This window comes from Acyrthosiphon pisum, chromosome A2, assembly GCF_005508785.2.
Source record: "Acyrthosiphon pisum isolate AL4f chromosome A2, pea_aphid_22Mar2018_4r6ur, whole genome shotgun sequence".
NCBI classification, from domain to species: Eukaryota; Metazoa; Arthropoda; class Insecta; order Hemiptera; family Aphididae; genus Acyrthosiphon; species Acyrthosiphon pisum.
Genome location: NC_042495.1, coordinates 24,366,092 through 24,381,201, shown reverse-complemented (window position 1 = coordinate 24,381,201; position 15,110 = coordinate 24,366,092). Strand labels below are relative to the sequence as shown.

Genomic DNA, 15,110 nt, shown 5'->3' with positions numbered 1-15,110 from the left:
TTTCTTTAAATTTACTTTTGTTTTTCACGTCGCTTTTCAAAACTTCCAAGTTTTGGAAATTTTGATAACTCTTGATATTGAATGATAAAAAAGGAGATAGAGATCTTTAAAAAAAAATATAAATAGTATTATATTGTAATATAGAGCTGTAATAAAATATACATTTTTATGATAAATTAAAATATCTTAAGTTATTAATTATCCTTTGAAATGATGAGTGATAGTGATGTGTTCATTGGCCTACTTGCTTTAACATTCTGCTTCAAGACATCATAATAATATTCAATACAAAAAAATTTACAAATTCAAATCTAAAGGTACAAATCAGTTAAAATTGACAGATTAAAATAATCATTATACTTAACCATTTCAAATTTTGAAATAAATATATAACCCGTTTTCGACAAAATAAATATTTTACAATATCTCATTGTAGCCATGTTTTGGAACCCAATATATTTCTATGTAATTTTGTTTCTTATCATAAGTTTTTTTAATTTAACTTAATAGCACCTAAGTTTTATCTTACTTATTTTGTATTGGTAATTCATATAAATTAAATTAAATCAAAAAAAAAAATAAATAAATACACGTCGTTGTAAAATCAATACATTTATCGCTCCACTCAGAATCTAAAATGGTACCTAACTAAATTATAATTGTAATTAAATTTCTGTATTTCTGTTAAGATGACAATAGATTTATATAATGAACGGTAACATGTCAGTATAAAATATAATAATAATTCAGCACGGCACTTAAGCCAAAAAGTATACAGTGTATATAATTTAATATTATTAGTATAATAATATTTGGACCTCCTGAGTCCTGGACCAACATGCAATAGAACAAAATATAGGTATACTAGGTATAGCTACAGTTATTAGAAGTAAATTCGTATAAAATATAATAATTATAATGTGTACAAATAATAAATACTCACAAGTGCGTCGGTGCACGGCTGACCAGCTTGCTACCTGTGCCTGTATAAATAAATTGACACAAAAACCAATATAATAATAATATATGGCGATTCGCGGCTTTCACAGTATTATAGGTAAAAATAATGTGGCCTCAAACTTATATACAAAAACTATAACAAATATTTAGCGATTCGTGCCTTTGACAAATGATACAAATATGGTCCTTGGTGCCTTGCAAAAAAATATAATATAAAATTCCAGCGACGACCGGCACACGAAATAATAATGCGGTTTTCAATAATATATGTGACGATTTGCGTCTTGCACAGAATAATACAAATATGCAAGGCTGGGCAATTTAATGATTTTTTTTTTTAATGTTGAGTTAAGTTAATATGGACCTATAACAAAAAGTTAAAAACTAAATGTTTATTTAAGTATAGGTTCACTCAGTTCACTCAAAAGTTAATATACATTTTTTGTTAACTTTTTATTAAGTTAAAAAAAAGGTTAACTTTTTTTTATACAACGCTAGCGTACTTAATTTTTTTCCAACCCAAAACTAAATTATAGACTATAGTGTTTATACTTTATACAGTACTTCCATATAAATTAGATTCGAATGATATACATTTTTAACTTTAAACAATTCACGGTGAATATTTTTTGATAAGAAAACGAAATAGATTGAAATTGTGAAATATAATAAAATTAAAAACAAAATAAATTAATTTAACTTACTTCTTAAAATAAGAAATTAATTCGTTTCCTAATTTCACGTTAATTAAAAAAGAAATGTAGTGGGTAAGTTAACAGTTAAGTATTAATAAAAAGCCAAAAGTAACTAGTTAAGCTAAAAAATAAAATAAAATTAACTTTTTAATTAAACTTAAACTTTTTAATTCGTTAATGCTCATCAGCTTTTCAAATATGTAAGGCGATTCGTGCCTCAAACTAATAATATTTTTTACGTCGATTCGCGCCTTTCACAACAATATAATATTATACTAATATACTGGCGATTCGCGCATTTAAATAATAATTTTTATTTACATCATTATTATTATATTCCCAACTAAAATATACCTAAATTTAATAAAATATTACATTATGCATGTAATCTAAACAAACGCTGTCCACAATATTAAAGGGTAATACTTCTAACGGACTATCGCCTTTATGATAATCTTCATTTACTATATTACGAAAACTTTCATCAGATCTTAATGGAGCATCAATATCAGGAAATGTCATTCTATTTTGTAAATGCCTGCCCTCTTGAGTACACGATGAACAACCAAAATAACCGTTATGTCCTTTTACATTCGATAAAAATGCCTTAGCGGGAGAATCACAAACAATATGACTTATCTCAAATTTAAATATTTTATCATTTACACAAAGACCACTTTCTAACAATGCAAAAATATCCAATAAAAAGGGGTGGAAGAATTCAGTAACTGACGATGGTTTTGTTAATCCTTGAAATATCCCTATTGGAATTACAAAATCAGATAATTCATTACAGTTAATTATTGATAATAATATTGGCCATAGCTGATTTTTAGAACATTTTGAAATTGGCAGGCCATCTATATTAATTCCTATTTTTAAAACATTATTTAAGTCTATTTTATTTAAGTACTTTTTTAAAATTGGAGTTAACATTTTTTCTAGTCCAAAGTGGATGTAAGAACCGTTATCCATATTAAAAATTTCATGAGACAGAGGTGTTTTCATCAAGGTACGTACATCACTAGAAACTTGTAAACCTTCAGATTTCATAATTTTTAATATAGAATTGACACAATTTTGAGATACCTTATGATGTAATATCCACGATCGAATTTTATCTTTTAAGTCAATACCATCAATATTATAAGGCTGTACATTTTGACCAATAGGGTTATCAGATGAAATGTTTGAAACATTAAACGGTGTATTATTTTGTGTTGTTAATATGTCATTCAAAGGATATTCAACAAAATGGTAATTAGGTAGAACACCTGAAGAATTGGAAGCAATTGTAGTTACATTGATTATTGGAGATGGATCACAGATATTATAATTTGGCTGTAATTGGTTGAAAGAGGTACGAGGTAGAGGATGTTTCTTTTTTTCCAAATTTATAATTTTTCTGAAGTATCCAGCTGTTATTAGTTCTGAATCTTTCTTCTTTCTGCTTATTTTCTAAAATTATGAAATAAAGTAAAAATATCATATCTAAATAAACGCCGTGATGAGTATTTTACATCTAATAAATGCATCTCTCTGTAGATCAAAAGTATTTTCAAGTGTTAACATTATTAATTAGTAAATAATTAAATTAACTCATTTAATTAATTTATATTTGTTATAATAACTGATTCAAGAGTATTTAAAAAAAAATAAAATCTATCAACTGCTGTCATTAAAATATAATACTGAAATACTTGTAAAAAAAAAATGTAATACTGAACATTCATTAATATTTTTAGGTAAATAAATAATTTAATTAAAATCAGTCTGCTTTCTTTGACCTAGCTAATCTGATACTTGCGTATCTTAACCACTCAGCCACAATATTTTCATAATTTGAATCGGTAAATTCTACAGACCTACCACTGCTACACTCCTTTACAACTTCTGTTAAATTAAAAAATATTAATATTAATTATTTAGTTTGAAAATTGATAAGTTGAACAATTATTTGCCAAACAAATACATTGAAAGTGTTTAAAAAATGCATACTTTAAAACTCTCTCACTTTTTAAAACATTAAGAAGTTCAGATTGTCCAACAGTTGTTGTTTTGTCTTTCCCACGACCAGTTCTAGTACATTTTGTAGCATATTCATCACTAAAAAATTTTCCCATCATTCGCTGCACATGATTTTTTGAATTAGAACCACCGACATTTCTTATAAAATATTCCTATACATTATTTAAGCGTCTGTTAATAATTGGTTATAGAACTGAATAAAATATTCTTACCAATTTAATTTTAAATGAAGTATCATTTATAGTTAGATGTTCTACTTCTAGATACATCGTATGGTCAACTAGAGGAAACTTCGATAAGAAATCAGAATCTAAATGCACTGATGATCCATTACTGTTCTTACTATTTCCTTGAATATTTAATTCTAAGCCATTAATTTTGTTTAATAAGCGATCTTGTACTAGTTTCATGATGGATTGTTCTTTTATAATCAAATTATTTTGATTTTCAATGTTTAGTAATATTTCCATTACTGTTTTTTGTGTGTTTGCATCATTTAATGCTTTTAATAATAATTAAAATAAAAAGCGTATGAACAAAGTATACATAATATATATGAAAATAGATAAATTTTATAAAATATTACTTGGTAGAAATGGAACATTTTGCTGTACATTATTATCTGATTCAGAATTACACATATCATACATATACATAGAAGTAGATGGTATGTTATGGTATGGTGATGGTACCTACATAATAATTTAGTTGCATTATTAATACAAATAATAGAAAATAATAGCTATATTTGACTAAACCTTAATGATGTTTTAATTAAATAATAAGTTAATTTGGTACAGTACAAATGTACCATAGACCCTCAATACCTAAAATAACCTTCACGCAGCATATCTAATACCACAGTATTGTATTTAAAATTGAATGTTCAGACAATTAATTTAATTTTAAGTTCTTATTCCTAGTTAATTTGTTTTTTTATGTTTGCAATAATGTATATATGAACTAAGGCAATTTTTTTTTTTAAGTATTTAGGTTTTATACATACCAAATTATCAACACGTGTCGGCGTGTCGCATCTAAACATTTTGTAGTGGCATTAATCAAATTATTTGCATTTTCCTTCATAGAAGTCTAAACATCAAATTAATTACATTAATAATGTATACAGCCATATAGGTGTAATACTTAATTTAAATTATTCTATTTTGAATACCCATATAGTTCTTCACAATGATTCATTATTATTTATTTTGAAGTCATATCCATTTATAAATGTATGGGTTATCATGATCAAGTTATTAAAAAATAATTAATAAGTTTTTTCCTGAGAAATAAAACAATTAAAAATGTACTAAAAACTATTGGAAATAAGAATGTACTTAAAGGAATAGAAGTTATAAATTAATTAAAGCTGTTTGAAATAAAAATTACCATTCTGTGGCCATCTTTTTCAAACTGTTCATTTTCAGGGTTTTCATCAGATGAAAACATAAAAGGGTTAACTAAATTTTGGTCAACTGAAAATTTTTTCGACGTAGAGGGCTACAAATAAACAATTCAAAGTAAGTAAATAAGTAAATTATGCATAATATTTAAGTTTACATCTATATATTTATTTCATAAATTGATTAAATGTTAAAAGAAATGTTTGAGTATTAGGTAAAACAGTATTATTAATTTGTTAGAATTATTAAAATTACTATAATTTACCATGATAGAACTATCAATGTGGACCTTTGATGTATCGTTTATACTTATATTACCTATAGTCTAAAAGCCAACAAAAATAATTAAAAATAAGACACAAAAGAGGAAAACTGAGTTTTAAATGAATTTTTATGAGTTAAGAAAACTCAAAATATGTAAAATATTCGGTATACCTACTTTTTTTTTATAAAAATATACATAAAATATATTTACCGTTTTTAATCCAGAGTTATCTGCTGTATTACATATTTGATAACCTACAAAAATAATTGATTCATTATATTAAAATATTAACATTAATTAAAACTATATGTAGGTACCTAATCAAGCAGTCATTTTCTAGTTGAAATGTTTCATTTAAAAAATAATAATAACAATAGTAATAAAAAATGTTTAAGCTTGAAATTTGTAAATTTCAAAATGTCACTACTTACTTTCTTCACAAGAATCTGAATCAGAAGAAAGATGTTGTGATATGATCTTTGATCTTTTATAACTTTTCTTTTTCCTAATTTCAGCTTCAGACGAGGAAGTTCCAGAATTTATTAAAAATTTCTGATACCATGCTTTGTTGAAATTTGCTGAAATTAGATTTTAATAACTATGTTATATATTGTCTGTATTATAAAATTCGGTAAGTACTTACAATATTCTTTGCCATTATCAGCTAACCGAATAGAATATATAGGCCACTCTGGAGACGGTTCAACGGCAATTTTTATTGTTTCACTTGTCACAATAATCGGTGATGGAGGCCATTTACAACTAATCTTAACCCGATCATTAATAACGGTTTTTATCAGCCACAATTTGTGGGAACTGCGCTGAACTCATTTGTTTCAGGGAAAATACCTACAACCCACTTTTTTGATGTACAGCCCTATAATATGAGAATATTAGTATAGGTAATATTTTTATTAATATGGGGAAATTGAATATAAGGACATGGAGAAGATTCTAATTCTTATTGAATATTCATTTAGCTTATATTAGCTACTAAGTTAAATAAAATAAATGAATTCATAATTAATATATTATAATGGTAATTAATTTATAAATATATGTAGGACATAGGTAATAGGTACATTGTAATTTTGTTTGTAGTACATACATCATACACCTAAGTAATACAATTTTTATTGAAAAATAAATCTGTGAATAAGTATCTACAAATTGTTATCAATCAAAATCAAAATTCACTTCACAATATGTTTTAACAGTATTAAAATAATACGACGTATAAAAGCAATTTAAACTTCAAATTCCAATAGTACCGGAGAGTCGGAGACGAATAGACGAGAGTCGAAGACGAATGGACGAGAGTATAAGCTCCGGACAGAATGGCTAGGGACAAATAACAATCTTGAACCGTGATGATAACAAAATTGAAATACGCATTGTTAGAATGGTAACGGTCATAGATCATAATATATTATGTAATAGGTATCTACCGACTGATTTATAAATAGTTCCTTATGGGAATAAATTGTGAAACTATTTTAAAATAATCGGAAGAGATATAATATATTTATATAAATAATTTATATGTATAATAAGTGCTTATGATGTGTTTGTGTGCGTGTGTAAAGATATCATATATTTATAGATAATGTATTATTATTGTATAAAGCTATAATTCTCCGTACAACTCATCAAAAATATTGCATAGATATTGCATGGATATATATAATATATAAATATCATACTTTATCAAAAACTATCATAAGATAACATCGTATTCGTGTTAATTTGTAATAGAACATCAATAAATAATCTGCAACATTTAGTTAATATTATCGGGTAATATAAACAAACCTTTTTGTGAGCAACAACCATATAATATCGCATTGCTATAAATATTCTATGTGGTTTCAATAGTTCATCTTCAATATGTATTCAATGTTATTCGTCAACTTTACTTAATTTTTTTCAAAGTAATAATACATTGATGTTTTATTTACATCGTCTTGCAATATTTCATTTGCGACCTAATTTTAGTATACCGGCGATAAATAGTAACAAACTTTGCACAGTGGGAATATTATATGGCAATTCGCGGCTTTCACAGTATGGGTAAAAATAATGTGGCCTCAAACTTATATACAAAAACAACAACAAATATTTGGCGATTCGCGCCTTTGACAAATTATACAAATATGGTCCTTGGCGACTTGCAAAAAAATATAATATAAAATTCCAGCGACGACCGGCACACGAAATAATAATGCGGTTTTCAATAATATACGGTGATTTGCGTCTTGCACAGAATAATACAAATATGCAAGGCTGGGCAAGTTAATGATTTTTTTTAAAGTTGAATTAAGTTAATATGGACCTATAACAAAAAGTTAAAAGCTAAATGTTAATTTAACTATAGGTTCACTCAGTTAAGTCAAAAGTTAATACCCACTTTTTGTTAACTTTTCATTAAGTTAAAAAAAAGGTTAATTTTTTTTTATACAACGCTAGCGTACTTATTTTTTTTCCAACCCAAAACTAAATTATAGACTATAGTGTTTATACTTTATACAGTATTTCCATATAAATTACATTCGAATGACATAAATTTGTAACTTAAAACAATTCACGGTGAATATTTTTTGATAAGAAATTAATTCGTTACCTAATTTTACGTTAATTAAAAAAGAAATCTAATAAGTTAACAGTTAAGTTAATGAAAAGCCAAAAGTAACTAGTTACTAGCGCCCTAAACAACTATATAATAATAAATAATATACTGGCAATTCGCGCATTCAAATAATAAATATTTATTATTATTATATAAACTGGACGGTTTTTAAGAAAAAGGGCTTAAGTCAAAAATTGATACTTTTCAGGAGACACAAAAAACATTATAAATTTGTAAATTTTTATGTTTTTAAATTTTGTATTCATAATCATGTTTGATAAGTGTTTTGTTATTTTAATATTAAAAATATATTAGTTTTTATTTATTTTCTTCAAATTATAATGACTTAAGACCTAGTGCATGTAATTTTATAAGACTTATGCCCTTTGTCATTAAAATAAGTTATAATTAGTGACTTAGCCCTTTTCTCATGAAAAAAAAATTCTGTATAACGACTTATTACCATACGCATTCTATTTTATCTCGTAAGCCAAATCGCACATGGCATCTACAGTGGTACCATTCAACGTGGCTTGAAATTTCACACATAATTAATGTATAAACTGAAAATGTCCAAAATTGACTTAAGCCCTTTCTCTTAAAAACCGTCCAACTGTGACCGGAACACGAAATAATAATTTGAGGGTTTGTTGACACCGTCGGTGGCTGTATTATATAGTTAGATAATCTACATTAATCACATTTATTCATTACATTATAAGTCACAAACGACACAATTAACATAGAAAAATAAAATATACAATAATATGTGTTGTGTGAGTGTGTGTGTGTGTGAGCGGTCGGTGATGGAGTGGTAGGTAAGTGGCGTTTATCAATAGATACATATATTAATTGTTGGTAGGCACGACCGCAGAAAAGTAGCTCACTATGTGCAAAATACTTTTAGTGACAATATGAGCTGTTGGGGGGGGGGGGGCTGTTCCCTCCACCATTCACTAACCCTTATTTAAAGACATCTTTATGATGAATTTTTGAAGACATAAGAATTCATATTGTATATTGATTACTTAATAATTAGACACACGTGGTATTACGTTCTTTCACCATTGTACCCAACACTAAAGTTCGATAGACACGGTTTCTTAGAATAGGTAATTAGTAATTACTATATTCGGTATTATCATGGACAAAAACTATAAATTAACAGAGAAGGAATTTTTTTATTTTATTTTGTATTTGAAAAATCCAAATTATTAAAATTTCTCTTATTAACCTTCGGGCGTTATTATATTAGACTAGGTACTGTCATACTACTGATATGGCATTGTTTGATTTGTCATGGTCAACGCCGTGCAGAATCAGATAGTTACATTTATCAGGTTATGATTCTAAAAAAATATTTCAATAAACAAAAAAAGTTTCGAATAAAAACTTATTATATAGGCATTCATAACATTTTCACTGTATTACTATATTTTACATAATACAAATATACAATATAGGTACCTACATTTAGGTCGTTAGTTTTCTTCCACCTTAAAGCAAAAAATGTAAGGCTGCTCATTGCACTTTTTTACCGATATATATGTACTTTTGCCGTCCCAATAATAAACGCATGGCTTGCTTGTGCCTATTGTAGTGACCAAACCAGGCTTGAGTACCAACTGCAATGGTTAGAACACAAATAGATTATATTTTATTTCTATTAAATGATCAATGTCAATTATTTTGATAGATGATAAAAGAGAGATTACCTGGTAATGACTATATCGACATTAAATGTGCAAAAACAGTTTTATATTTTAACAGAAGACATAAATTCTGTATTAACCACTATTGCGATTATATAATCATTTTATGTTTCCCCGAATTTTATATACTGGCTGACTGGAAAAATATTAAACAATGTACCGCGTCAGACTTTGTCTCGGAAATATTCAAACAATTAATATTAGTAACAGACATCTACGAATTAATATTATATTATTTCAGTTACAGTTTAAACGTCACAATCGTCAACGGAAATCATAACCTATGTCATTGCACCAATAGTGTTTAGGTGAAACCACCCATCGTCGTCGCTGCCGAGACTAGAAAAAAAGAAATGTGGTAGAAGAAGTGAAGAACGCTGGTTCCGCCCACCCAAATTAACCGTGACCGAAATTGTGCACTAGGGCGTGTTATTGCGGGAAGTTGATATACGAACAACAATACCTAAGGAAAAAAAAACTGGTACAGTCCGACTTGGTTTGTGACGGAAAATGGTTGACGTAGGCGTATACACGAAGTATGGTCACCACCCTATGGGCCAGCGGATGTCGTTTCCACTATTGTTAATTTAGACCTGTTTTGTAAGACAGTTGCACATAGATCGATTATGGGTTATATATAATTTGCGCATCGACCGTTTAAAAGGTCGTATCTACATCATTTGTGTATACCAAAAATCGAAAGTTGTTTTCTAAATTTCTAGTGGTATCTATCATTTACAACGGGCTCTTGAAGGTCAAAAACTATACTATAAATTAAACAAAACTTTTAGTAACAAAAAAATAAAAATAAAAATAATGTCGAGATTTTGATAAGTCTTGTCAACATTTCAACTTTAAATGCTAATTTAATAAAAACTTATTGCCATGTATATTTATTATATTTAAACTTAAAAATCTCATATTATTCATTATCTATATAACATACACATATGTCTCTATGTATGTACAATTATAAAATATGACTAGGTACAATTAAGTTAAATCAATTAAACATTTAGATATAATTTGTAGTACTGTACCAAACAGTGGCGGTTTTTGAATTTTTTCTGGGGGGGGGGGGGTCCTTTAATATTATCTTATAATGTATAAAGACAAAAAAGTTACATATACAATCTACTATTCTAACCATTTTGTGATTATTTGTTCATTATTATCAATACTTCTCTTACAAACATTCATTCGTACAACTTGTACAGTTGTACTACTGGTTCTTCATAATTGTATTACATAATGATAACATTGATAAAATAATATATTATTATATTGTACACATTTTATTTTATATTTTTTTAATAACTATAGGTACCTACATAATAATGAATGAATAAAAAATACACTAAATTATAATTGGTAGGTATTGTGTATAATAAATATAAAAAATAAAAATATAAATCATTCTGATTAATATTAACCCATAGAAAATATTTTATATTAAATAGTACGCGTATTTATATTTGACATAACACATCATTTCTATATACTACACCTTTCAATATTTCGATTTAGATGCTTCGACGTTTTAAAAAAATCTTAATTTTATCTGTTTATTTTTTTTAAAAAAATGAAGCTAATTTGAATAAGAGAAGGTCGTATCACTACAGGAGGATTCTTAAATAGCTTAAAAATAAATGTGTAAGAAAATAGAAAAAGAAAATGTATAGAAAAGTCTAGGTATTTCAAATTTTAAAAATGTGAATAAATCCATTATTAAAAGATAATAATATAAGAGGAAGGGGTGAGCATGTCTTGTGAATAAATCAGTACATAAGTTCCAAATGATATGGTAAGAACTATGTGGTAAAAAAATATGGTAAAAACTAGACTTTTGACTAGGCTTGACTTAATGGGCTCACCTTTCAAAAAAAATGTATGCGTATAATAACATCAATAAAAAGTGCAGCGCGTATTATTAAAAAATACAAATTATGTATTGATACATACCTACTTTAATTAAGTTGCATACATTAGGTAGGTACACCAATTTTTAATAACATTTCTCTGTTTTATACTATTAGGCTAACCCTTTGTATTACAATACATATAAGTTAGGTGTTTTTATTATAGTTTACATTATTGATAATATGTCATACATTATCCTAAAAGGAAAACGTGTAAGTTATTCGTAATCGTTGTATATTTAATTTAATCGAACACAAGATTATTTCATCCTACTTTTTAATGTTCATAATATTATAAAAGCACTTTGTAGGGTATTTAACCAAATTTGAATATTGTTGTAAATGTAGGTTTAAGTTGTATATCAACAAATTTAAAAAATACCAAACAAGTAGTAAAAGAAGGATCAAGTAATTAAATGTTCCAAAATAGTCAAATTGTTTATTTTAAAATATACTAATATATTAGTTTTGTAATTTGTAAAATACATAAACATAAAGTACCTAGGACCCAGGTTCAATGGCGTGACGATGGTCTTAATTTGAGGCACGTGCCTCAGTTTAAAGCGTGGTAAGTGTCCTATTAATTACATTCTAAGACTAGGCCAATCGTTCTCAGTTGTTATTTACGTAAATACATATTTACGAATATAGGTATTTATAATCACTAACATAAATTATTGGGCCTCACACCAACGTAAAGTTGGCCACGCCACTGCACAGGTACATGAATGTTTTTTAACATGGTAGTATGATACCTACTTACTACATAAATAAAACGGTTATTAAATGTATAAATCCGGATCCACACTGGACGAGAAAACAAAATATAAGTCATAAATTCATCTTTTTCTAATACGTCATTTTATGATTGTCGTATTACAATTACTATTTGGTTTACACTTATTAATGGTTTATTTCTCGGCTGAAATCATTTTTAAAATTACCGTTCACTGTATCACGATATTATGATTGAAATAAGTAAGATCTGAAAAGTTACACTAAAAGCCAAAGAACCCAATAATAATATATTATATTATATAATCATGGCATGCAATATTCATATAACTACAGATAAAACCCACGGGCAAAGTAGGCACATATTATTTAATTGTGTAAATAGTAAATACTAAGCTGAGCTCATTATTGCGACACTTATTATGTACCGCATTAAAATAAAATATATAAGAATAATATTATAATATAAAAAAAAAATTGTCTCGTTTCTTTAAAGCTTAATGTTTTTTCTGAGACCTATTTTTACAATATATAGAGTATATGTATAGGTTTCTTATTTTCTAACATAAGTATCCATTAGCACCTACATAATATTATGATTTACAAGACGTTTTGATATATTATTTTGTTTATTTTTGTTTATTTACTGTCCGTAGTTACTGTACATAAATTGTATATATTATGGAATTATAATCTATTGCGTCGTATTAAAATACGTTACGTTCGCAGAGTGAGCTTTACTCACTGCGGTACCCACATACAATCACACTCACACAAATCATCATTGACGACGGCAACGAAATTTCATATTCTCTAAATATTGTCCCTTATTAACGACACATGAGCAGGTCCCTTAACAAGGTTGCTAAGGCAATGGATTTATCGATATTAATTATCGGTTGTTAGTTATTAGGCACTACAACGCTAGATTATAATTGTATAATATCAGTTTCATCTTTGTTATCGTTTGATTGTCATGGCAAATGCAACAACAGTCAGAAAATAATATTATATATACAGGCCAAATAACACTCACTTAGTTATCACTACATCTCAAAAACTACATAACGCGTATAAACTTGAAATTTGGAATAATGACTTATCTAATGATGTAGACGTGCAATAAGGAACGTTTTTCCGTGACATTTGCATATTTTTAAAAAGGCGGTCAAATAGGGATTTTGAGATTAGTGGAAATAGAATTTGTTTTGTATATATTTGGTTGCCATTGGGTTATCGGGCACATCAGTTACTAGCATGCATCAAATCTTCACGTTTACATGACTTCAATTAAAGGAACAATATCTTAATATTAAATTATGTAGGTTATATATTATTATATTATATATATTAAAATAATACGTTACTCACTGCGGTACCCACATACAATCACACTCACACAAATCATCATTGACGACGGCAACGAAATTTCATATTCTCTAAATATTGTCCCTTATTAACGACACATGAGCAGGTCCCTTAACAAGGTTGCTAAGGCAATGGATTTATCGATATTAATTATCGGTTGTTAGTTATTAGGCACTACAACGCTAGATTATAATTGTATAATATCAGTTTCATCTTTGTTATCGTTTGATTGTCATGGCAAATGCAACAATAGTAAGAAAATAATATTATATATACAGGCCAAATAACACTCACTTAGTTATCACTACATCTCAAAAACTACATAACGCGTATAAACTTGAAATTTGGAATAATGACTTATCTAATGATGTAGACGTGCAATAAGGAACGTTTTTCCGTGACATTTGCATATTTTTAAAAAGGTGGTCAAATAGGGATTTTGAGATTAGTGGAAATAGAATTTGTTTTGTATATATTTGGTTGCCATTGGGTTATCGGGCAGATCAGTTACTAGCATGCATCAAATATTCACGTTTACATGACTTCAATTAAAGGAACAATATCTTAATATAAAATTATGTAGGTTATATACTCAAAAACTTTTAAATTGAATTTAACTAAAATCTCAGAGATTGATACAAGAAAAGTTTAGAAAGTATAAATAGCTTAAAAAATATAAATTATTAATAATACGTTTTAAGTGTGTCACGTTTTTTTTTTGTGAAAGTTAATGAAACTATTTTTTGTATAGAATGTACATACAATAAAAATTGTTTCATTTTTTGTTGTATCGTCGAAAGTATAAAATATCAATTGTTATGCATTTACCGAATAATGAAATTGTTAAAATGTATATTTTCAACAGAATACTCGTTTAGGTACATAGTGTAATAACTAGAGCGCGGATTTCTATGCAATTGCATATTTTTTTCCTTTTAATATTTTTGGATTTTTGTCAGTTATCTCCACGAATCATCATAATTTGAAGCTAATGGTGAAATTTTTTTTTGCATATTTCTGCATATTTAAAGGTTATTGCATATTTTTGCATATTTTGGCAATATTCAAAATTTATTGCATATTGAAGCGAAAATTTAAAAAAATGTATAAAATAATATTTTGTCAAGTAGAAAAATTAAAACTAAATTTCATAGTCACTAAATAATAATTTATATATATTATATTTATTTATAACATTATTATAAGATAAATAAATAATCGATTACGACGTAACTTAATCATTTTGCTGTGTCGGTCGGTTATCGACATACCACTGGGCACTACGTTACATCGTTTGTCGTTGTCTGTAAATAGTGATAGCCGAAGCTTGAAATGCATATGATTATTATTTAAATAATATTACATTTTAAAATAAATTAAGTTGTTCAGAAAATTT

General features: G+C 27.1%; 2 protein-coding genes across 2 annotated transcripts; both read right to left on the bottom strand.

Moving 5' to 3' along the window:
- Positions 1-2,015: 2,015 nt before the first annotated feature.
- On the bottom strand, positions 2,016-3,301 carry LOC107883253. The gene is made up of 2 exons (XM_016802912.2): positions 3,176-3,301; positions 2,016-3,113 (listed from the first exon to the last, which is right to left on the bottom strand). The coding sequence occupies exons 1-2, from the start codon at positions 3,188-3,190 to the stop codon at positions 2,016-2,018; spliced, it is 1,113 nt and encodes a 370-aa protein (XP_016658401.1). The 5' UTR covers positions 3,191-3,301.
- A 771-nt stretch (positions 3,302-4,072) lies between these two features.
- Positions 4,073-7,199, bottom strand: LOC107883254. Its single transcript, XM_029489881.1, has 9 exons — positions 7,167-7,199; positions 5,998-6,175; positions 5,786-5,932; positions 5,565-5,608; positions 5,355-5,414; positions 5,076-5,186; positions 4,690-4,775; positions 4,270-4,375; positions 4,073-4,185 (listed from the first exon to the last, which is right to left on the bottom strand). Exons 1-9 carry the CDS (start codon positions 7,197-7,199, stop codon positions 4,180-4,182), a joined length of 771 nt encoding a protein of 256 aa, XP_029345741.1. The 3' UTR covers positions 4,073-4,179.
- Between the last annotated feature and the right edge of the window lie 7,911 nt (positions 7,200-15,110).